This window comes from Nothobranchius furzeri, chromosome 3 (genome assembly GCF_043380555.1).
Source record: "Nothobranchius furzeri strain GRZ-AD chromosome 3, NfurGRZ-RIMD1, whole genome shotgun sequence".
NCBI classification, from domain to species: Eukaryota; Metazoa; Chordata; class Actinopteri; order Cyprinodontiformes; family Nothobranchiidae; genus Nothobranchius; species Nothobranchius furzeri.
The window spans coordinates 88,591,848-88,616,805 of record NC_091743.1 but is presented as its reverse complement, the minus strand read 5'-3'; the positions used below and the strand labels follow the sequence as shown (position 1 = coordinate 88,616,805).

The 24,958-nt window shown below is 43.4% G+C and overlaps 1 protein-coding gene across 1 annotated transcript; it reads right to left on the bottom strand.

The window, feature by feature from the left end:
- Positions 1 to 3,759: 3,759 nt before the first annotated feature.
- Positions 3,760 to 16,012, bottom strand: serpine1 (serpin peptidase inhibitor, clade E (nexin, plasminogen activator inhibitor type 1), member 1). The gene is made up of 9 exons (XM_054733691.2): positions 15,875 to 16,012; positions 14,636 to 14,874; positions 12,234 to 12,458; positions 10,358 to 10,552; positions 10,069 to 10,267; positions 6,191 to 6,291; positions 5,809 to 5,895; positions 4,140 to 4,223; positions 3,760 to 4,059 (listed from the first exon to the last, which is right to left on the bottom strand). The coding sequence occupies exons 2-9, from the start codon at positions 14,871 to 14,873 to the stop codon at positions 4,013 to 4,015; spliced, it is 1,176 nt and encodes a 391-aa protein (XP_054589666.1). The 5' UTR covers position 14,874; positions 15,875 to 16,012; the 3' UTR covers positions 3,760 to 4,012.
- Positions 16,013 to 24,958: the final 8,946 nt, after the last annotated feature.

The following is a 24,958-nucleotide window of genomic DNA, read 5'->3' as shown; positions in this document are numbered from 1 at the left end:
CACACACACACACACACACACACACACACACACACACACAGTGAGAGAAAACATTCATATATGTTCTTATTTGTATATTTATTATTGTAATGATATGTATGTCGCCTCTGTCAGTGCGCCCCAGGGCAGCTGTGGCTACATCGTAGCTCATCCCCACCAGTGTATGAATGTGTGTGTGTGTGTGTGAATGGATGAATGATTGATTCACTGTAGTGTAAAGCGCTTTGGAGTCCTTACTCTGAGGGGCGCTATATAAGTGCGGATCATTTATGTAACGATCCTGAAATGTGTATTAAATATGTACATGGTTTGTTTTAGTGTGTGGCGAGGGGGTGGGACTGAGTAAACACTCGCTTCTTCCCACTCCCTTTGGGCTAAGACTTTTTTCCTTCATTTGTGTTTCTTTTTTCTCCTTTTTACTGTTTATTGCTTATAAAATTATTGTCTAATGTTTAAATACTTTTACTTGTACTTGAGTAAAAATAATCAAAGTATTGGTACTCATACTTGTGTAGGAAATTTTAGTACTCTTTCCACCTCTGGCTGTACCACATTGTCCTGATGATTTCCTTTGTGATTCTTTTGTAGCTACTTATTATCAAAACGGTGGGAGAGGACTTTGGTATGAGAACTCACAAATACTGGATGATTACATTTTGGGTGTGAATAAAATTAAATAAAACGGGTGTGATACCTCCTTCCTCTCTGAGGGCATGAACAAAGGTATGCTAGAGCCTGGATTTGGGAGTTTTACCAATATGTCATTGGCGTACGTATAGGCTGGTTTTGTGCCATTTGTGGTTATACTTTTCAGCTCTTCTTGTTAGAAAATCTGAGCTAAATGTTGAAAAAACAAATTGAACAAAAAAAAGCTATCATCTTACTTTTTTATAGGACTGCTTTGACCATTCACATTCACTGACATGAATTTATAGTGTTCATGAATTTTCCTGCGGTGTGTTTTCTGTACCTGTAATCCTGTTCCCCCTATCTAAACTGTCCTTACTGAGAACCGTCGACCGATGTCTTAAAACTCCCACCTGGGAGAAAAAACAAAGTCCCATGAAAACAGTGAAGAGATATGACCACAGAGTGGGGCTCTTCATCAACTTACTACCAGAAGCAGGGGATTTTACACCAGCCAGTGTGTGGGCGATCATTTATACACTGAAACAGACTCCTTTTTAAATAACCAATAAAATCATGGGACTTCCATGAATACTGAATTATTAGCATACATAAAAGAATGTCTGATTGGTTCTGGTTTATGGGTCTAATTAGATTAAACCATCTTTTGTCATGCTGACCCTTCCACCTTTGCTGGATTTCAGACCCTTCAGTGATATGAGGTACTCTTTTAAAAAGAAATTAATAATCTGAAAGACCATACCACGTTTTTTTTTTTAAATAGCACATTTAAAAACTACGCAACAGCTGACTAAAGTGCTGAACATAAAAACAGTACGGCAATAATTCAAAAGAAGGATTGAAATAAAATATGGAGTCCATCCAACCATCCGTTTTCAGCTGCTTATTCAGGGTCGGGTCTCGGGGGCAGCAGCCGTAGCCAAGAGGCCCAGACTTCCCTCTTCCCAGCCGGTTGGGCCAGCTCCTCCGAGTGAAGCCCAAGGCGTTCCCTGGCCAGCCAAGAGACAGTCCCCTCAGCGTGTCCTGGGTCTTCTTTTGGATCTCCTCTCAGTCTGACGTTCCTGGAACACCTCAGCAGGGAGGCAGGTAGCCTGCCCTGCCAGACTTCTTCCTGTTTAATTCTGCACAGCGCAAATATCTTTCTTTAGAAGAAAGGCTTTTAGCGCTTCTACTTGTTGTGGTTTTAAAGACGTGTCCAAGTCATTTAGAACAGAGGAAACAGCTGCAGAGAACTCTGCTTCAGTCGCCATGTTTATGACAAACTCGGCGTTATGGTGTGTGACGTACGCTACTCAGCGCTGATTGGCTCGGTTAGAATTCTCAGGGGGCGGGGCTGTTTATATAGGATAGTTCCCAGACTGTGCAGAATTAAACAGAGGAGGACTCTGGCAGGTCAGGCTGGCGTCCAGGAGGCATCCTAACCAGATTAGAGGAGCAACAAATCTATTCCAGGACCCTCCTGGATGACTGAGCTTCTCGCCCTAGGTCTGAGGGAGAGCCCAGACTCCTAGCGGAGAAAACTCATTTTTGGCTGCTTGTGTTTGTGATCTCGTTCTTTCGGTCACTACCCAAAGCTTGTGACCATAGGTGAGGGTAGGAACGTAGATCGACCGGTGAATGGAGAGCTTTGCCTTTCGGCTTAGCTCAGCAGGGAAAAATGGAGCGTGAAAATAAGAAGTACCACAGCAAACATTCTAAGTAATAGGATCAACAATCAAATGCATAGAATTCGTAGTGGACTTTAGGAATAGACTTCAATGAAGCTAACGAAGGGCCTATCATATCATATCATATCATATCATATCATATCATATCATACTATAAGATATTATATTATCTTATGATATGTTATATTATATTATCGGGGGGGGGGGGGGGGGTGGCGGGGCTGGTGCCTATCTCCAGCGGTCAATGGGCAATCAGGCAGGGTACACCCTGGACAGAGAGCCAGTCCATCGCAGGGCAACACAGAGACACACAGGACACTCACACACACACACTCACACCTAAGGACAATTTAGACATACCAATCACCCTAACAGTCATGTTTTTGGACTGTGGGTAGGTTCGCGGCCAAGTGTGAAGCGGCTGGGATGAGGATCAGCACCTCCAAGGTGAGACCATGGTTCTCGACCGGAAAAGGGTGGCTTGCCAACTCCGGGTCGGGAGAGAGGTCCTACCTCAAGTGGAGGAGTTTAAGTATCTCAGGGTCTTGTTCACGAGTGAGGGTAGGAGGGATCGGGAGATCGACAGGCGGATTGGTTCGGCGTCTGCAGTGATGCGGACGCTGAGCTGATCTGTCGTGGTGAAGAGGGAGCTGAGCCAGAAAGCCAGGCTCTCGCTTTACCGGTCGATCTACGTCCCAATCCTCACCTATGGTCATAAGCTTTGGGTAATGACCGAAAGAACGAGATCGCGGATACAAGCGGCCGAAATTAGTTTCCTCTGTAGGGTGGCCGGGCTCAGCCTTAGAGATAGGGTGAGGAGCTCGGACATTCGGGAGGGACTCGGAGTAGAACCGCTGCTCCTCCGGATCGAAAGGAGTCAGTTGAGGTGGTTTGGGCATCTGGTCAGGATGCCTCCTGGACGCCTCCCCGGGGAGGTGTTTCGGGCATGTCCTGCCAGCAGGAGGCCCCCGGGTCGACCCAGGACACGTTGGAGAGGTTACATCTCCAATCTGGTCCGGGAACGCCTTGGGGTCCCTTCCGGAGGAGCTGGTGGAGGTGGCCAGGGAGAGGACGGTCTGGAGCTCCCTAGTTGGGATGCTGCCCCCACGACCCGGACCCGGATCAGCGGAGGAAGACGACGACGCCGACAATATGATATTCGATATTATAATCAACATTCCCTCCTTGCTTCACCACAGTCAGCAACAGCCGTCCACACTGCACCGTGACAGAGACGTTGATGAGCTCGGCTCCACCTCACTCCTGCATGCAGTACTACACTCAGTCAGAGCACAAAGACAAATAATCACTAGCATCCAGGTCATGCGTTCAAACAGTTGCTTTGTAACTACTCTTTCAAAAATGTTCTGCACTTTAAACACATTTACTTTAAAACTATTCTCTTTGAACAAGATTATCATTTCTGATTCAGAGAGGGACTGAATGACATTTAAATAATAAAGCTTTATTAGAAATATACATTTAAAGAACAACAAAATAAAAACAACACAGGTGAATGAACAGTCTTTGAACTACATACATTTAAATAAATAAATAAAAAAACAACATATGAAGTCTCTCAGTCAGTCCAGGTACCAGTCCAGCCCAGTCATCAGGTATATTTCATCTGGGGTACATTCTCACACACACTTGGATCAAACACGTCTGGGTCACATGCACTTAGGTTAAAGCTTGGATTATTGTTGAGGAGGGTGGTTGAACTGACCCATGAACAGAACTGCACCTGAAACAGAGAAGAAAGTATTGGATCCCTGGAAAAGCCAACAGGAACAGAAGTGTTGCTAAACATTTCAGGGCTGTTACCGGTGTTCTGGTGCTGAATAAGGAAGAGGAAGGGTCGGTCCAGACTGATCTGTTGCACCGCCATACGGGAGAACATGATAGCAGCTAAAAGAAAAGGGACAAGAAGAAAAGACTGTTTAAGATCTCACAGCTGAGGCCTGAACTCACCCATGGCTCTGTGACTGTTCTGTAGCGTGTAGTACAGGGGTGTCAAACCCATTTTAGCTCAGGGGCCACATCGAGGGAAATCTAGTCCCAAGTGGGCCGGACCGGTAAATTAAAAACAACTTCAGATTGTTTTCTTTGTTTTAATACAATCAATATAAAACAAGGCTGGAGCCTGAGGACAGTGTATCCAAAATAGTACAAGTACAACACCTGAAGTGTACTTGAAAATTTGAAATAAATAAAAATTAATAAATCAATAAATAAACATTCCTTAGTGATTCAAACAGCTTACAGATCACATGGCTAGATCAGTTTCATGCAGCACTTAAAGTATATTTGACTCATTTTACTTTACATCTTTTAGCTTTCACCAGCACATCAACATCAGAAGTCACATCCTGAGTGGCGGCCATCTTCAGGATGTGATTCAAGTTCTTGTGTGAGGCTTGAGCGCAACTTAGTTTTATTTATACTCATTAGAGAGAAAACTTGCTCACAAAGATACGTTTATTTTCACTCTACATTGTAAAGTATGAAAATAAAGTTTACACAACCGTCTCACGGGCCGGATTTATCCCGTTTGCGGGCCGGATGCGGCCCGCGGGCCGCATATTTGACACCCCTGGTGTAGTATCTCCATCTAGTTCAAAGAGAGGTGGCAGAGGGAGTGTATTTTGGGCCGCCAGTCAAACAGCATTGCTGCCGTCTGCTCCCACTTAAATGAGGCAATCTGCTGCATTTACAAGAAAGCCAACCATGTATAAGTGAAATGCTGCCACAGCAACAAAACACATCTGATTCTCCAAAAGTTGTGCTCATTGCACCGTGCATTTAAAGGTCTCTGTGGCGGTGCGCACGGGGCAGCAATTACCAATCAGCTGCCAGCTGATTATAAAGAACGCCGCAAGAAATGAGAATAAGGGAGAGCAGATGAGAGGAGCTGGATGAGCTTTGTAGCTACGCTGTGTGTGAATAAAGCTGTTATTGAAAGGAACAGAAAGAAGTGTGTGCATGTGTGTGTGAGTGTGTGTGTGTGTGTGAGAGAGAGAGAGAGAGAGAGAGAGTGAGAACCCCGACTGGTAGCAGGTGTATTGCTTCAGTCTCGTTCATTGAGAAACTTGTTCTTTTTGAAATACATTCATCACTGATTTGCAAATAGATGCTTATGCACATGCAATTTGTTTACGTTTGCCTCAGAGAGGAGAGGGACAAGAAAACAAATGAGCGTTTGTTTACTACTTGTAAACATAGGCCAACTGGAAGAGTGCCGACACGAAAAGCTGCAGGTGTTGAATACACTTAATTCAATTTTTTGTCTTTCTAACAGATATGTAAACAAGGATAAAGGCTCTGGTTAAGGCATTAGCTGAATTATTGCCATAGCTCAACTTAGATGTGTTTGTAACCTCAGAGCGTTGAGGAGCAGTTCAGCTCTGCATTCAGGGTTGATGAAGAACCTTGCAGAGTGTTAAGAGTCTGTAGAATCCAACAATTTATTCCAGCTGATATAATCTGTGCCTACCTGTAGCCGATGCTCCATTTGTTCCTTGCTCATTCACTTCGATCTTCACTCTCTGCAGGACCTTTGACACACACAGCCTCTCATTGGCTGTAAGATATAAACAAGAAGCTATGAGCTCCCAGTGTCATCTTTCAGAGTTCACCTGCATCATTTGGCTTTGGCGTGGCTCAAGGATGTCATTTTATTTCATAACATGTAATTATTATTGATAAACTCATGAACATGTCAGAGTTCAAACAGACAACTACTAACAGGTTTAAGACAGAAATAATGTTATAGACGCAATTTGTTGAAGATCTTGGGCTTAAACATACAAACAGAGAAAAATACATATATGGCAGACCATTGATACCCGACTAAATCTCCTGAGATACCAACTCACGTGTTATATGTGTGAAGTTAGCGGTACCCAAGCTGAACATGTCTCCAAGTCCCATTTTGATCAAAGCAGCCTTCAGATCCACTTCAGAGTTTAGAGAAAACCTGACACAACAAATAGAAATCAGTGACGTGTATTATGCCTACTGCTCTCCATTCACAGGTTCAACAGGTTAATGTGGATCTGTTTAATTTCAAGTCTTTTTTATATAGTCTGGCTTTGAGAGGCTAAAAGACAAGAGGAACACCTATCGCTGGGCTTAGGAAAGAAGAGTTACACACACTTTCAGAGAAAGTCTTCACTGTTTGTCGAGCAGCGTCAGTTACCAGGTGTGGAAAGTCACAAAGATTAGGTTGACCACCAGAGGCCTTGGGAAGGCTCCTTTCAGATGTGTGTGTGTGTGTGTGTGTGTGTGTGTGTGTGTGTGTGTGTGTGTGTGTGTGTGTGTGTGTGTGTGTGTGTGTGTGTGTGTTAATGACTAATCATCAGCCTCTCACTAAAGGACTTAATTATCCTAACAGACAGAATCTGTCATCTCTGTTAAGTCTCCAGTTACACTGTTATAAAGCATCTCTGTTAAGTCTTCAGTTACACTGTTATAAAGCATTTCTGTTAAGTCTCCAGTTACACTGTTATAAAGCGTCTCTGTTAAGTCTCCAGTTACACTGTTATAAAGCAATTCTGTTAAGTCTCCAGTTACACTGTTATAAAGCGTCTCTAAGTCTCCAGTTACACTGTTATAAAGCATCTCTGTTAAGTCTCCAGTTACACGGTTATAAAGCATTTCTGTTAAGTCTCCAGTTACACTGTTATAAAGCGTCTCTAAGTCTCCAGTTACAGTGTTATAAAGCATCTCTGTTAAGTCTCCAGTTACACTGTTATAAAGCATTTCTGTTAAGTCTCCAGTTACACTGTTATAAAGCATCTCTGTTAAGTCTCCAGTTACACTGTTATAAAGCATCTCTGTTAAGTCTCCAGTTACACTGTTATAAAGTGTCTCTAAGTCTCCAGTTACACTGTTATAAAGCATCTCTGTTAAGTCTCCAGTTACACTGTTATAAAGCATTTCTGTTAAATTTTCAGTTACACTGTTATAAAGCATCTCTGTTAAGTCTCCAGTTACACTGTTATAAAGCGTCTCTAAGTCTCCAGTTACACTGTTATAAAGCATCTCTGTTAAGTCTCCAGTTACACGGTTATAAAGCATTTCTGTTAAGTCTCCAGTTACACTGTTATAAAGCGTCTCTAAGTCTCCAGTTACAGTGTTATAAAGCATCTCTGTTAAGTCTCCAGTTACACTGTTATAAAGCATTTCTGTTAAGTCTCCAGTTACACTGTTATAAAGCATCTCTGTTAAGTCTCCAGTTACACTGTTATAAAGCATCTCTGTTAAGTCTCCAGTTACACTGATATAAAGTGTCTCTAAGTCTCCAGTTACACTGTTATAAAGCATCTCTGTTAAGTCTCCAGTTACACTGTTATAAAGCATTTCTGTTAAATTTTCAGTTACACTGTTATAAAGCATCTCTGTTAAGTCTCCAGTTACACTGTTATAAAGCGTCTCTGTTAAGTCTCCAGTTACACTGTTATAAAGCGTCTCTGTTAAGTCTCCAGTTACACTGTTATAAAGCATCTCTGTTAAGTCTCCAGTTACACTGTTATAAAGCGTCTCTGTTAAGTCTCCAGTTAGACTGTTATAAAGCATCTCTGGTAAATCTCCAGTTACAGTGTTATAAAGTGTCTCTGTTAAGTCTCCAGCTACACTGTTATAAAGCGTCTCTGTTAAGTCTCCAGTTACACTGTTATAAAGCGTCTCTGTTAAGTCTCCAGTTACACTGTTATAAAGCGTCTCTGTTAAGTCTCCAGTTACACTGTTATAAAGCGTCTCTGTTAAGTCTCCAGTTACACTGTTATAAAGCGTCTCTGTTAAGTCTCCACTGTTATAAAGCATCTCTGTTAAGTCTCCAGTTACACTGTTATAAAGCGTCTCTGTTAAGTCTCCAGTTACACTGTTATAAAGCGTCTCTGTTAAGTCTCCAGTTACACTGTTATAAAGCGTCTCTGTTAAGTCTCCACTGTTATAAAGCGTCTCTGTTAAGTCTCCAGTTACACTGTTATAAAGCGTCTCTGTTAAGTCTCCAGTTACACTGTTATAAAGCGTCTCTGTTAAGTCTCCAGTTACACTGTTATAAAGCATCTCTGTTAAGTCTCCAGTTACACTGTTATAAAGCGTCTCTGTTAAGTCTCCAGTTACACTGTTATAAAGTGTCTCTGTTAAGTCTCCAGTTACACTGTTATAAAGCGTCTCTGTTAAGTCTCCAGTTACACTGTTATAAAGCGTCTCTGTTAAGTCTCCAGTTACACTGTTATAAAGTGTCTCTGTTAAATCTCCAGTTACAGTGTTATAAAGTGTCTCTGTTAAGTCTCCAGTTACAGTGTTATAAAGCGTCTCTGTTAAGTCTCCAGTTACACTGTTATAAAGTGTCTCTGTTAAATCTCCAGTTACAGTGTTATAAAGCGTCTCTGTTAAGTCTCCAGTTACACTGTTATAAAGCGTCTCTGTTAAGTCTCCAGTTACAGTGTTATAAAGCGTCTCTGTTAAGTCTCCAGTTACACTGTTATAAAGCGTCTCTGTTAAGTCTCCAGTTACACTGTTATAAAGCGTCTCTGTTAAGTCTCCAGTTACACTGTTATAAAGTGTCTCTGTTAAATCTCCAGTTACAGTGTTATAAAGTGTCTCTGTTAAGTCTCCAGTTACACTGTTATAAAGTGTCTCTGTTAAGTCTCCAGTTACAGTGTTATAAAGCGTCTCTGTTAAGTCTCCAGTTACACTGTTATAAAGCGTCTCTGTTAAGTCTCCAGTTACACTGTTATAAAGCGTCTCTGTTAAGTCTCCAGTTACACTGTTATAAAGTGTCTCTGTTAAATCTCCAGTTACAGTGTTATAAAGTGTCTCTGTTAAGTCTCCAGTTACACTGTTATAAAGTGTCTCTGTTAAATCTCCAGTTACACTGTTATAAAGTGTCTCTGTTAAGTCTCCAGTTACACTGTTATAAAGTGTCTCTTTTAAATCTCCAGTTACAGTGTTATAAAGTGTCTCTGTTAAGTCTCCAGTTACACTGTTATAAAGTGTCTCTGTTAAATCTCCAGTTACAGTGTTATAAAGTGTCTCTGTTAAGTCTCCAGTTACACTGTTATAAAGTGTCTCTGTTAAATCTCCAGTTACAGTGTTATAAAGTGTCTCTGTTAAGTCTCCAGTTACACTGTTATAAAGTGTCTCTGTTAAATCTCCAGTTACACTGTTATAAAGTGTCTCTGTTAAGTCTCCAGTTACACTGTTATAAAGTGTCTCTGTTAAATCTCCAGTTACAGTGTTATAAAGTGTCTCTGTTAAGTCTCCAGTTACACTGTTATAAAGTGTCTCTGTTAAATCTCCAGTTACAGTGTTATAAAGTGTCTCTGTTAAGTCTCCAGTTACACTGTTATAAAGTGTCTCTGTTAAATCTCCAGTTACAGTGTTATAAAGTGTCTCTGTTAAGTCTCCAGTTACACTGTTATAAAGTGTCTCTGTTAAATCTCCAGTTACAGTGTTATAAAGTGTCTCTGTTAAGTCTCCAGTTACAGTGTTATAAAGTGTCTCTGTTAAGTCTCCAGTTACACTGTTATAAAGTGTCTCTGTTAAATCTCCAGTTACAGTCTTAAAAGGCGTCTCTGTTAAATCTCCAGTTAGACTGTTATATAGCATCTCTTTTAAGTCTGTACTGGAGAGGGAAAGAAACCTTTGAGGTCACTAACAGAACCCTATTCTCCACAAGAGTAGGGTTCTGTTGCTTTCTGACAGGCAAACCTAAAGCAGTGCAGTCAAACCAAATCTTCCTCACCTTGGCACCATCAGCTCTCTCCTGACCTTCCTCATTTCTGACCTCCACTGCTGAATCCTCCGGCTGCTCAGATCAGCAATGAGTGCGCTCAAAGGAACCTCGGCTTCAAAGGGCGACACCAGAAGTATGCTCATCGAGTCCTTTTCATATGGTATCTCAATCACATCATAGTCCACCCCATCAGAACTCACAAACTCCCCTGGAACCAAGAAGACGTAAACATAGTTGCGATCAGGTATGTCCTCTGTGGCATTGGTTGAGAAGTTTGAGGGGTCAAAGTTCAGCTTACCGTAGTTGAAGTAATCAGTGAGTTTCATCATGCGCACAGGCAAATTACTTCCATTTGCACAGTGGAACATCCTCTCCTGGGTCAGTTTGGGGTCAAAAGAAACCTTCCAGAGCTGATTGAAGTAGAGAGCATTTAGGAAGACCAATCGTGTCTCAGCATCTAGACTTCCAGATGACAAGAACTCAGGAATAGCACCTGTAAGTAAAGGTAACACCATTTAGAAACTGTTGTTGTATTTGATTAATTTATTGTCTTCAGCTAGCCCTTTCTGCCTAGATTCTTTTAGACCATCTCTGTGTTGTTTAGATCACACCTTTAAACTCTCGCCCTCCTTTCACATCTATTCTAGCTGTAGCACTCGTTCCTGGATCTGTTTCTTAAATGTCTGACACACACACACACACACACACACACACACACACACACACACACACACACACACACACACACACACACACACACACACACACACACACACACACACACACACACACACACACACACACACACACACACACACACATCAATAAAAATTTTATATTTGGCTGAGTCCAGATGAGCCAAGTAAGGTAAGGCAAGGAAACGCCATCAGAGGAGCCGTCTGCCCCAGCAGCATCAGGTCTTCCACACTAAGTCAGGGCGCTCAGTGGAGGGGGAGCATAGACCCCCACCTCCACTTAAACGCCACCTGTAGAGCGCCCAGGAAGCTACAGTCGACCCCCGCCCCTGGGGCAGAGGGCCCCTACAGAGGAAACTGGACTAAAATGAGTAAAAATATGAAAACAAAAGAGGTAATATAAGGGACAAAAGTTAGAAAGTAAGTAATAAATAAAATCATATAGACAGTAAAATAATAATATTAAATAATGAAACTGTGCTAAAATTGAATCATGTAAAACGAGAAATAAAACTGTAGTAAATATTTAGCTAAAAGCTAACCTAAAAAGAGGGGTCTTGAGCCTGGACTTAAAAACATGAACGTTCTCTGCGGCCCTGAGGTCCTCTGGCAGCTCGTTCCAGAGGCGAGGGCCATAACACTGGAAGGACGCCTCGCCGTGAGTGTGTGTCCTGACTTTAGGGATGACCAGGAGACGCCTGCCAGAGGAGCGCAGAGGCCGTGAGGGTTCATACGGTAAAAGCAGTTCTGAGAGATAAGAAGGCCCGAGACCATTAAGACACTTAAAAACCATTAGAAGAACCTTAAAATTTATCCTGAAACATACGGGGAGCCAATGCAGCGATTCTAAAACCGGTGTAATGTGCTCCCGCCTCCTGGTCTTCATCAGGACACGTGCTGCTGAGTTTAGTAGAAGTTGTAAGCCTGAGATGCTCTTTTTGGGAAGACCAGAAAGCAGGGCATTGCAGTAGTCTATCCTACTGGAGATAAAAGCACGCATCAGCATCTCCTTATTGGCCCGAGAGAGAATGGGGCGGACTCTGGCGATATTCTTCAGATGATAAAAACCTATTTTGGTGATGTTTTTAATGTGGGGGATAAAAGTCAGCTCAGAGTCAAACATCACGCCCAGGTTCTTCACTTGTTCAGAAGGATTAAAAGACAGAGATTGTAATTTTGGTAAAAGCTTCTCTCTCTGGGCCTCAGGACCAATGACTAAAACTTCAGTTTTGTCCTGGTTGAGCTGGAGAAAGTTCTCTGCCGTCCAGGATTCGATGTCTGAAATGCAGTTTAAACGTGCATCCATTGACTACTAACTACACTGACACTAAGTGAATACCCATCCAAAGATGTGACTTTTGCTGTGTTTCTTGGTTTTGCAACTTGTGTAAGTCATCGGTTTTGTGTTGACAACCTTTAGCCATCAGATCTGAAATTGCCTGTTGGTGGTGGTGGTGGTGGTGGGGGGGGGGGGGGTACCTGCAGTGTGATCCGAAACCCATGCATTAATCACTCTGATAGCCTGGTCCGGCTCAGTGAAGTCCACTTGATGGGGATGGGTTTGGAAGCTCTTGGCCAGGGCTCGACGATATCTCTTCTCTAAGCTCATCTTTCTCTCCACCATCACCCCGCTGGCGATCTTCATCCCCTCTTCACTGGCCAGATCCATCTGCATGTGCCGCTGCTGCTTAGGCACCCCCCGCTCTGTAAAACAAGCAGAGTTGGTTTTATGCTCACAGTGGCTGTTGATGTTTCTGTTTGGTGAGTTTTTGTTTGAGGCTGAATGGACGTTCAGTTGGTCAGCACTGCCACCTCACCGCAAGAAGTCAGCTATAGGGTTGTCACGATACTAAAATTTCAAACTCGATTCGATACTTGAAAAAAAACTCGGTACTCGATTTCGATACTATTTAAAAACACCAATTTATTGAACAAGTTTATTCAAAAAATAACATTCCTCAATTTATATTGCAAAAATTAAATGTTAAGAATTAAGTGTGTAAAGTGCTTAAACCTTTCAAGTATCAGCATTTTTTCAAACGTGCATACAAAAACTGGTGAAAGTTAACACTTTAAATCATGAATTGTCTCACTATATATACACTATTTGCAGAGCGATGTTTTGCTGCTCAAACTCTGTTTAAGGTGCATTTTTGTCATAAGCTGTAATGCCATATGTTTTGTTCTGTACTTTTGAACAACTCTGTTGGTCAATAAAGGGAGAAAACGAATTTCTCCACAGTAGGACAAAGGTACATCTACCGGTAATCTTAATAAATACAGATGGGCGCACGGCAGTGACGTCATTAAAAGCGCCGGCTAGATTAGCCGCGGCTAGTCTGTTTACGCCTAGAAATCCCAGACCAGACCCGCTCCAAACGAACAGGGGAATCACATTAATGATTCCTAACAAAACCTTTCGACATTGAGATGTTTTGGTGCAGATAATGTCTTATTTCGAGGCTGCACCATGGGTGCCCGTCCGCACCCGTTATATGGATATACGCTGATGGCGATTCGCCGATGGATCTAAATACCCCGGGGAATCCAAGTAGCACCAAAGTTGTCAGCGTGAGTAAACAAACGTACTGCATGCTAGAAATTAAGTCCGGGTAGCAATAAACGGGAGTTTCCTTTAAGCACATAAGCGTGAATATACAACTACGTGTCGGACTTGGTATGCTAATTAAGTTGGACTGTGAAGCGCCTCCCAAATTCGCTGTTTATGTTTTTGTTTATTTATTTGGCAGACAAAACTTGGATCGGAGACAACTCGCGTGGGAAATTGCTATGTAGCCATGCGGCGTCTTCTTCTTCTGTTTGTCTGGGAGGCGGAGGCTGCTTTACGGCATCTGGCTGTCGTGCGTGTCGGTGTACTTGAAGAAGGCTGTGTATAATAGTCCATAATATCGATACCACAGGGATGTAATATCTAATTTAGATACCACTTTTAGCATTGATTTATATCTAGGTATCGATTTTTTTGACAACACTAGTCAGCTATCTTATTAAGTAGTAGAGAAAAATAATCTGTTGTTTTTTTCCAAAGTCGTTCTAAAAATGCGTGCCCAGACAACAGGTGTGGCGTTGGAGAAGTCCAGCAAGGTCCTTTGTTCCCAGCGTGCCTCAGCAATGTCAGAGGTCAACAGACATTCAAGTGTCCGACGGGTTTCCTCTGCCAGGAATGCTGCGTGCTAGATTATTTTCTAGTCAGCAGCTCATTGTTGGCTGACAGGTCAGACACTGAGATACACCCCACAGTTGTCAGCGACCGTGCTCCGGTTTCTTTAACTCTGGTAAACAAAAACACAATCCCACCAAGCAAAAACTGGAGGTTTAATGCATCACAGCTTATAGATGAAGGTTTTATAGATTTTTTTAAAAAGGAGTGGGCTTTACATTTAGAACATAATGACCTGCCTGGAACATCAGCACCTGTTCTCTGGGAGGCAGGAAAGGCAGTGATGAGAGGTAAAATAAATAGATTTTTATAAACAATATTTTTGCCTCTGTGTCAAATTATTATAAAGTGTTGTTTCCCTGACGTCACCCAAATTACCTTGTTTCATCATCAATCGAATATCAAAGGCTCAATAATATTGATAATCCATATTTTTATGGAATATTTTATTTTATTGAACATCTTTATATTCTACTGACAATTTACTAAAAGTGACCACTTCCACAGGATATTCTAAATGGGCCTTAAATGTATGACCGGATCAAACAGGGACTTCAAGTAGATGTACTAATGATCCACCTGGGTGCTTCTGCCACAGGCCCAGTGTTGTGCGGGTCTTTGATCTCTCTGGCTACACCTGGCTGCAGCTTCCAGTCCCCCAACAAGAGCGTTTTAGACATACTTTGTTTAAGCCACTCACCGTGCAGAGAAAAGCCCAGAGTAGTGGTCAGGGCCTTGAGTGTGTTCCCATTTGCACCGAGCTGGGCCATTGCCATGACGCTGGTCACACCATATGGGGAGAAGACCAAGTTCTGGTGCACAGAACCCTGGGCCAGCTGAGAGAAGACCTTCAGGCCAAAGTCAGTCTGTTTTTCCCGCAGAGAGCCTCGCGCCCCGTGACTTAGAGCCACCAACAGGAGAACACGTACAAAAACCATGCTGGAAGAAGAACAGAAATGAAAAAATTACTGACGTTGGTTTGAAGTTAGATACAATATGTTCTGGGTCGTGGTTCTGAGGTGTTGGACCCTGACCAACACTAACCCTGTGGAGGATTTATGTGGGAGGGTAAGTCAAGGGGCTAAGTAGTACCCAAGTAGTTTCAAGCTACTGCTGCTTTTTCTCCTAAGTGTTTGTCCATTTGAGCCGAGAAACCCTTGTCGTCGAAATCCAACACGTTTTAGATGTTTCCCTGCTGATTCACTGGCTGAATCACATGTTCACCAAAAGCTCTGCAGAATTACCGCTGATTTCAATCAGAAGTGTTGAAACAGGGAAACATCTAAAACAGGCTGGATAGGGGATATTGAGGAGCAGTGACATCTGATTCAGACCCTCTATAACTGGTGTTGAAACGTCCTGGCCTTGGCCCAAAAGGGTGCAGAGTGTGGAGCAGATGCAGTCTGGTGCCCACATCAACCAAACAGAACCGAGCTGAATCAGCGCATTCACACCGGCTCTGGAACGCTGCTGAAAGTTTCCACATGGAGTCCACTTTCTTCCAGACACCGAACACAGATTGTCATAAAATTAAAAATTACATGAGCCAGACAGGAAGTGAGACAGATTTTAGGTATATTTCAAAATAAAAGCCTTGTAGCGTTATTTTTACTGACTGTTCTTAACAATAGGACTAAACCAGATGTGCACGATCCTAGACCTAAGCAACTTAACCAAAGTTTACCTTTATTTGTTTTTCCTGCTTCTCCCTGTTTACCTACGTTAACCTACTCAGGTCCAGTTTGAGTCTTTGTGAAACACACGACATTCATCCTAAATCCTGTTTGCATCTATGGACCCACCCACGCCTCTAAACACTGAAGCCTTCTCCGAGCAGAACTCTCACTTACTAAACTGCTGAAACACACATGGCCTCTTTTACAAACTGTAATAAAACAAATCACTCAAATCTTAACAGCTGTGGTTCTGTGGGTCCTACCTTTTGCTTCTGGGGGATTCAGATGGTAAAATGCTGGTTGTGCTCTGGTTTCTACTGCTGTTTGAGTCTGAAAACCTGAGAGAGTGCAGTGTAACTGGAGACGTAACAGTCCTTTTATCCTTCCTTCCTCCCACACACACACACACACACACACACACACACACACACACACACACACACACACACACACACACACACACACACACACACACACACACACACACACAGTGATGTCATGTGACTGTCTGAACAGACATCCTTTCACCCTCCCGACTCTCTCCTGTCTTGTCTGACTAAAGTGTGACCAAGCTCAAGGAAAGTCACAAACAGGGTTTCCATGTGAACGTGTTACTCATGCTGCAGAGATGAACTCAGAGTTAACGGATGGGGTGAGGATGTCGGAGGTTCTGATACTTATAAACACCGTCGTCATCCCTGCTGGCAACCGGCTGCTGCTTTATCACATTCTGTTTCCATGTAAGGAAAACTCAAGCACGACAGTCAAGAATTCTTGCTCGTTTGCTCATAAAACTAAAGTAGTTAAGAAATTTTTTTGGTTGTTGTTTTTTTTTCTCAAAAAAACCAACAAACATTTAAACAAGTCAACAGCCATTAAAAGCAAGGCAGCTTTATTTGTAAAGCACATTTCACACACAAATGTATTTTAGTGTGCTTTCCGGTGACAAGAATACATGAACATTAAAATCATCATTAATGTATTATTAAAATACACAAATACAATTAGATCAAACACAAATTGATTTCAGATTTAAGAATCTGATAAAAAGCAAAGTTAAAGGGTGAGCAGTTACAGAGCAGAAGGGGAGCAGTTACAGAGCGGAAGGTGAGCAGTTACAGAGCGGAAGGGGAGCAGTTACAGAGCAGAAGGGGAGCAGTTACAAAGCAGAAGGGGAGCAGTTACAGAGCAGAAGGGGAGCAGTTACAGAGCAGAAGGAGAGCAGTTACAGAGCAGAAGGGGAGCAGTTACAGAGCGGAAGGGGAGCAGTTACAGAGCAGAAGGGGAGCAGTTACAGAGCAGAAGGGGAGCAGTTACAGAGCGGAAGGGGAGCAGTTACAGAGCGGAAGGGGAGCAGTTACAGAGCGGAAGGGGAGCAGTTACAGAGCGGAAGGGGAGCAGTTACAGAGCAGAAGGGGAGCAGTTACAGAGCAGAAGGGGGGCAGTTACAGAGCAGAAGGGGAGCAGTTACAAAGCAGAAGGGGAGCAGTTACAGAGCAGAAGGGGAGCAGGTACAGAGCGGAAGGGGAGCAGTTACAGAGCGGAAGGGGAGCAGGTACAGAGCAGAAGGGGAGCAGCTACAGAGCAGAAGGGGAGCAGGTACAGAGCGGAAGGGGAGCAGTTACAGAGCGGAAGGGGAGCAGTTACAGAGCAGAAGGGGAGCAGTTACAGAGCAGAAGGGGAGCAGTTACAGAGCAGAAGGGGAGCAGCTACAGAGCGGAAGGGGAGCAGGTACAGAGCGGAAGGGGAGCAGTTACAGAGCAGAAGGGGAGCAGTTACAGAGCAGAAGGGGAGCAGTTACAGAGCAGAAGGGGAGCAGTTACAGAGCAGAAGGGGAGCAGTTACAGAGCAGAAGGGGAGCAGTTACAGAGCGGAAGGGGAGCAGTTACAGAGCAGAAGGGGAGCAGTTACAGAGCGGAAGGGGAGCAGTTACAGAGCAGAAGGGGAGCAGTTACAGAGCAGAAGGGGAGCAGTTACAGAGCAGAAGGGGAGCAGTTACAGAGCGGAAGGGGAGCAGTTACAGAGCGGAAGGGGAGCAGTTACAGAGCAGAAGGGGAGCAGTTACAGAGCGGAAGGGGAGCAGTTACAGAGCAGAAGGGGAGCAGTTACAGAGCGGAAGGGGAGCAGTTACAGAGCAGAAGGGGAACAGTTACAGAGCAGAAGGGGAGCAGTTACAGAGCAGAAGGGGAGCAGGTACAGAGCGGAAGGGGAGCAGTTACAGAGCGGACGGGGAGCAGTTACAGAGCAGAAGGGGAGCAGCTACAGAGCAGAAGGGGAGCAGGTACAGAGCGGAAGGGGAGCAGTTACAGAGCGGAAGGGGAGCAGTTACAGAGCGGAAGGGGAGCAGTTACAGAGCAGAAGGGGAGCAGTTACAGAGCAGAAGGGGAGCAGCTACAGAGCAGAAGGGGAGCAGGTACAGAGCGGAAGGGGAGCAGTTACAGAGCAGAAGGGGAGCAGTTACAGAGCAGAAGGGGAGCAGCTACAGAGCAGAAGGGGAGCAGGTACAGAGCGGAAGGGGAGCAGTTACAGAGCGGAAGGGGAGCAGTTACAGAGCGGAAGGGGAGCAGTTACAGAGCAGAATGGGAGCAGTTACAGAGCAGAAGGGGAGCAGCTACAGAGCGGAAGGGGAGCAGGTACAGAGCGGAAGGGGAGCAGTTACAGAGCAGAAGGGGAGCAGTTACAGAGCAGAAGGGGAGCAGTTACAGAGCAGAAGGGGAGCAGTTACAGAGCAGAAGGGGCAGCGTAAGAAACATTCATTCAAAGGCTGATGAATACATGAATGTTTTCAATTTTGACTTCAAAGTCAGGTAACACTTTACAAAAAGGATCCCATAATTAACATTGCTTGGTGCATTAACCATTAATAAACAAAGAATCCCTTTATTAACATTCCCAATATTGTTAACTATCAAGTGTCTTTAAAGAGCAAGTCACCCCCTGCCAGAGTCTTACTCCACTCCCACTTCCTGTTTGAAAAATGCAAAAAATGCTGTTGCCTGGCAGACTGAAAGGGCGAAGCCGCTAACAAATACACACACACACACACACACACACACGACATTGTGACCTCATAATGTACTAGCTGATATCATAGTGTACTTCTTAGTAGGGACGAGCCGGATACTCGTTTCAGACGAGAATCCGGTACGGATAAAGCATTTTTGATGAATACGAGCATGAAACGAGTAAACCTCGTAAATATCTGTAATCGTGCTGAAGGAAAATCATCATTGGGTAACTGACTGTCTTCACGCTCTGGCCAGTAACATAGAGCGCCCGCCCCTCCCTACACACAAAACTCTCTAGCCGGCCGGGAGCGCAGTCCGTCCGGCTCATCCACGCACACACACAGACAGTAATGGATCTCGCTGTGATTGCTTCACTGTTGCTCACGTTTCTTCAGTTTTCCCTAGGTTTTCCTCAGCTCGCCTCTTTTTCAGTTACTTTTTTCGTAACTTACATGGTGCATTTGACAAGACAGCTGACGTGCTGTAGTCACTAGATCCGCTCCGGTCGGGTTTTTTTTATTTTTTTAACTTCATCTCTCTCCCTCTCACCCTCTCTATCTCTCTCAGACACACACACACACACACACACACACACACACCTTAATCAACATTGTTTTGTTTAACTTTGTGTGGGAAAATGTCAAGAACACTAAGAAAAAAATCAGTTTAATCAAATTAAGATATGTATAAAGTTGTGTCTGGTTCTAGTATTTCATATTTCCTAGTTCCTACTGCATGAGTTCAGATGTATTAATCCATGCACTTAAATATTAATGTTCTGTGTGCGCGTGCGTGCGTGTGTGTGCGTGCGTGTGTGTGCGTGGGTGTGTGCTTGCATGTGTGTGTGTGTGTGTGTGTGTGTGTGTGTGTGTGTGCGTGTAAGTGTGTGTGCGTGCATGTAAGTGTGTGTGTGTGTGTGTGTGTGTGTGCGTGTAAGTGTGTGTGCGTGCATGTAAGTGTGTGCGTGTATGCGTGTGCATGTGCGTGTGTGCATGCATGTGTGTGTGTGTGTGCGTGCATGCATATGTGTGTGTGTGTGTGTGTGCGTGCGTGCGTGTGTGTGTGTGTGTGTGTGCGTGTAAGTGTGTGTGCGTGCATGTAAGTGTGTGTGTGTGTGTGTGTGTGCGTGCCTGGTTTATGCTTCTCCGTCAGCTCCGCAAGGGACAGACACGCACGGATTGACGGAAGCATTTTGCTCTTTTACTTCTCCGTCTCCTGGAGAGCGTTGCAAAGCAATTGCCCGGCAGGACAACAGAGGGCATAGCGCTGTTCTTTGGTATCCTGTCATGTATCGGTCCAAGATCGTGTGTTTATTTTGTGTTTTTTGTGTATATAAGAGACTTTTAACACGGACATATTTGTCTCTCATTCTCCCACCGCTTCATGCGCTCCCCACCTCTAAACCCACGTTTCCTGTTATTTCCGTCCACAAATAAAACGCTTGCTGCGCATCTTTTCACTCCTCCAGTCACGGGAGAATTAAACGTTCATGTTTTTAGAGTTTTTTCGCGAGGTATTCTTCAAGCTTCTCCGTGTCTGCCGCTAGTTATCCTCGGCTCTCTTTGCAATGGCGGCGCTGTAAACAACAGCGGCGTCCTGACCAATCACAAGCTTGCGTAATCCGTCTCGTTCGACGGATGTTTAAAAAAGTGGGCTCGACTCCGTACGTACTTGCGTGCCCTACGCAAGGACGGATAATGGCGTTGCGTGTCTCCGCACTGACGCAGACGGAGAAGCATAAATCAGGCTTAAGTGTGTGTGCGTGCATGTAAGTGTGTGTGTGTGTGTGCGTGCATGTAAGTGTGTGTGTGTGTATGCGTGTGCATGTGCGTGTGTGCATGCATATGTGTGTGTGTGTGCGTGCATGCATATGTGTGTGTGTGTGTGTGTGTGTGTGCGTGCGTGCGTGCGTGCGTGTGTGTGTGTGTGTGTGTGTGTGCGTGTAAGTGTGTGTGCGTGCATGTAAGTGTGTGTGTGTGTGTGTGTATTATAGATTGTCTCATCCCTGTCCTGTGCAGGTGTACAATCTTTCATCACCTCAAGGCTGGATTACTCGCTCCTGCTTATACGGCATCAGTAAAGCAGCTCTTTCTAGACTTCAGCTGGTCCAGAATTCAGCAGCTAGGTTGCTGACTGGAGCTGACAGAAGACAACACATTTCTCCAATTCTGAAATCTCTCCACTGGTTGCCCGTGCAGTTCAGGATAAACTTCAAAATTATGCTTCTGACTTACAAATCCTTGAACCATCAAGCTCCTCCATATCTGTGTGAACTGGTCCATTACTACAACCCGCCGCGAGCTCTCAGGTCTGAAGATAAGCTCCTCCTAGCTGTTCCCAATGCTCGTTTAAAAAGCCGTGGAGAGAGGGATTTCTCTGTCTGTGCACCGAAGCTGTGGAACACATTACCACTGCTAGTGAGGCTAGCACCAACAGCTAGCATTTTTAAATCACGCCTGAAAACTCACTACTTCAACCTAGCTTATATAACATAATTATGAACCTCACTGACATCTGCACTGTTTATAAATGGACTCCACAATTATCATCTTCCGTACTATTGAGGTTCTTTTTAAAATGTTTTTCTAATTTTTATTTACCCTGTGTTTTATTGATTTTTAGCTGTTAGCTTTTGGGAATTTTGTTGTATTTCCTTTTTATCTTTTATCTGTGTTCGACATGTTTGTATAACGCCGGTTTGATTACCTAACATTTTTAGTGTACAGCGCCTTGTTTGGTTGTAATGCCTTGTGAATGCGCTTTATAAATAAAATTGGATTGGAATCTAGTCAGACATTTGTTTCTTTTTGACCCAACTGTGGCAAAATGTTAATCAGGTTTATGTTAGATTTTAATTTATTAAAGTGTATTAGTTCTTAGTTGAATGATCAGGCTGTTAATCAACTGCAGAGAAAGTTATTTACGAAAATAATTAAAGTGTTTAATCTAACTCAAGGTTTATGAGTAGAATTTATTAATAAATTTAAGTTCAAAAGACGTAGCATATTTTGTTTTGCAATTCAAAATGTTTGAGTTGTGGGAACTTTTTTGGTTTACAGTGTGGCAACAAAAATATTTTGAGTTGATTGGATAAGCAATTTTAATTTAAGAAACTTCAAATGTATGAGTAAAATTTATTAAGACATTTTATTTATGAAAACTTAAAATTTTCAGTATCAAAACTCAAAAAAATTGAGGCAATTGATTGCCTCAAAATTTTTGAGTTCTGGGAACTTATTCGGGTTTACAGTGCAGTTACAACCAGCCCTTTGAGGGCAACCCTATCTCTCGTGTGGCCTTCAGTGAAAATGAGTTTGACACCCCTGGTGTAGAGTTTCGCACCATTTCTCTCATTTTTATTAGTAAATGTATTCACTTATACAGGATCATGGAAACCACAGAAGATTCTGGTGAACATCTGATACAAGACTGTCACGGTCCTAGTGAAGTTATGGGTGGAACTTGTGCAGTCATGACATAACCGACTGCTGAACGTTGTGCAAACAGAAGAACTGTGAATCGGGCGGAGGGAGCTGGAAGAAGTCTGGTGCCGGGAATGATAAAAAAAAAACAGGAAGTTACTCATGTAAGAAGAACATTCCACTCAGGAGAAAACATGTGTGCTTCTATTTTAGGGAGTGTGATGAATACAGAGCTAAAGATTGCACATCATGACCAGAAATAGCGAGCAGAGGAAAATGTGGTTTTCTGAAATTCCATTCAGAGGCATTAGTATGTTTGCTGTTACCATGCCAACATGCCCTCCAGGGGCCGAGAAGAGGCCGACCTATTTGGATGTTTGCTTTTGATCACTAGTAATGTACACAAATGAGCAGATACTGAGACATACTGAATCATTTTTTTATAAAGCTTTTTCACAAGGAAGAGATAAACAAAAGCGCTCCACTGGAGGATCACAGGAGCATAATGACTTCAAACCTCTTCGCAGGATGTTCCGTCTGCTCGTGGAGAGATAGGAGAATGTGTCATGATCCGCCCCGGCCTCCCTGACTGTGTCTCTCCTGCCCTGATTAGCCTAATTGTTCTCACTTGTCCCTGATTATTCTGCCCATGTGTTCCTGATTCCCTTGTGTATTTATACCTCCCTCCTTGTTGCTGTCTTTGTCGGTTCATTGTCGTTTGTGCATGTTCGTTCGTCCTGTTGCTCCCAGTCTACAAATAAACATCTTTTTATTTTTTCATCCGTCTGCCTGATCTTCTGCCTCCTGGAACCCACCACCACACATGGTCTGCCACCTCCACCCGCAGAACATGACAGAATGTAAAACAGGTCAGAATTATTTGCAATCTTGTGGTGAAAATAATGTCTTATGGTGTCCTTTGTGTGATGCTGCTGCAGATGGGATGTTCTCCAGAAGTTCAGGGGGAGCGTACAAGTGTGGGACCAAAGCGAGGGAAGCACTCTGGTTGTGAGAGCGAGGGATTTTAGCTGAGATGGATAGGGGACTGAGAAGTAGGAACACCAGTTCTTTCACCACATCAGGGTTTCTCATTCTGACCACTGAACTGGAGTTTAAGTGAAGTCTCCAAAGATCTTACAGTTCATTCAGAACATGCTCACGATTAATTACCTTTTCCAGATTTGTTGTACTACAGCCTTATTACAAAAGGGAATGAATGAATTATTTTCTGCATTTTGTCACAAACTCCGTGACACATTTGCACCAATAACACCCCAAAATGACAAGGCTAAAAGATGTTGAGGAGATTTTTACAAATTTTATTAAAATAATACAACATAGAAATCACATGTAGATAATTGCCTTTGCTCAATAATTTTTGATGCACTGTTGGCAATAATTGCAGCCTCAAGTCTTTTTTATAATGATGATGTCACAGCCCATGCTGTTGGGAGGAACAAAACAGCCAATCAAATCAAAGATACTTTATTAATCCCAGAGGGAAATTAGAGTTTCAGTACACACAATTCAGAGATCAGACATACATGGGTAAGACACATGACAAGAATTGGTGACTGTGGTCATTCGCAACCCTGAGTCGCGCTACCTTAATAGAGATAAGAGGGTAACATGAGGATTGGTTCAGGTGGAGGGAAAAAAGGCACTTCAGAGTTACCCTCCACCAGGAGGGCAGCTTTGCTCTGCAAAAAAACACCTCAGACAGATATGCAACAGACTTCAGACAACACAACATAAGTGTCCACTAGGTGGGGTGGTGGGTTGGGACTATCCCCACTTCAGTTCCTGCAGCCACGATAAGCAGCGCATGTCACCTCAGTGTGGATAGGGGGAGGAGCATTGAGAGTTGGAGGGTTGCAGTGACCCTGGAACGTTTCAGCGGCCTTCCCGCAGTCCTGCCCAGGCTGGGAAAGGAGACAGAGTTGAGTTGCCATAGCAACGGCACATTCCACATATCTTCTGAGGGGGGAGTCTTCGTTGGAGCCTTGCTGGCTCAGGGACGCCAGATTCCGATTAGAAATTGTTTTGGGGCCAGACAGAGATAATTTCCTCTCTGTCTAAAGCCTGGTTCATGCTTCTCCGTCAGCTCCGCAAGGGACAGACACGCACGGATTGACGGAAGCGTTTTGCTCTCATACTTCTCCGTCTCCTGGAGAGTGTTGCAAAGCAATTCCCCGCCAGGACAGCAGAGGGCGTAGCGCTGTTCTGTGGTATCCTGTCATCAGGGACGAAATTTTGATTTCAGAAGTGGGGGGGACACAGCAGGCTTGTGCGGATTTGGGGTGGGGGGTGTTATGTAAAGACCCCTTGACACGTCACGTGCCCATCTCAATAATTTTTCCATCCTTATTGAAGTGCAGTTTTGGCTGTTGACAATGGATAGGCCATTGTATTTATTGTTTTGGGTCTTTTTTATTGTTTTTGGTGCAACATTTTCTAACAGGGAGTGAGATTCCTTTTTTATTTAATTTTTTTTTTGTTATTTTTATTCATTTAGAAGTTCTGGTTCTGGACATTTCAATGTTAAATGAAGGTTTCTTTGTTGCATTTTAAAGGGTGTACTTGCATTATTATGATATATTAACATTATATTAGTGGTTATTTTGGTCTAGATAATGTTGACAATATCGTTTATCATCAACAATTTGTTGGACAAAATATCGTCCAGCAAAATGTGTTACTTTCCCAGGCCTAGTCAAAAGTATAAAAATTATTTATACATAAACGGTCCCTCCTGAGATCTGGCCGTTTGTTCATTTGCTGTGTTAGAGGACATGCTGAACTAATGTTTTACACATGATCATCACCCTAACATTTGAGTGTATAAAAACATATTAAATATGTTTTTTCCCTTAAAAGTGTTTAAACAGTTGTTGCATTTCAACACACAAAAAAATGG

Bases quoted from the DNA above. Each gene is read 5' to 3' on its own strand.
- serpine1 (XM_054733691.2), bottom strand. From the start codon at position 14,873: ATGGTTTTTGTACGTGTTCTCCTGTTGGTGGCTCTAAGTCACGGGGCG. The intron at 10,268-10,357 runs GTAAGCTGAACT...TCTTGGTTCCAG, and splicing joins CACTGATTACTTCAACTACG to GGGAGTTTGTGAGTTCTGAT. The intron at 4,060-4,139 runs GTAACAGCCCTG...TCTCTGTTTCAG, and splicing joins TATTCAGCACCAGAACACCG to GTGCAGTTCTGTTCATGGGT.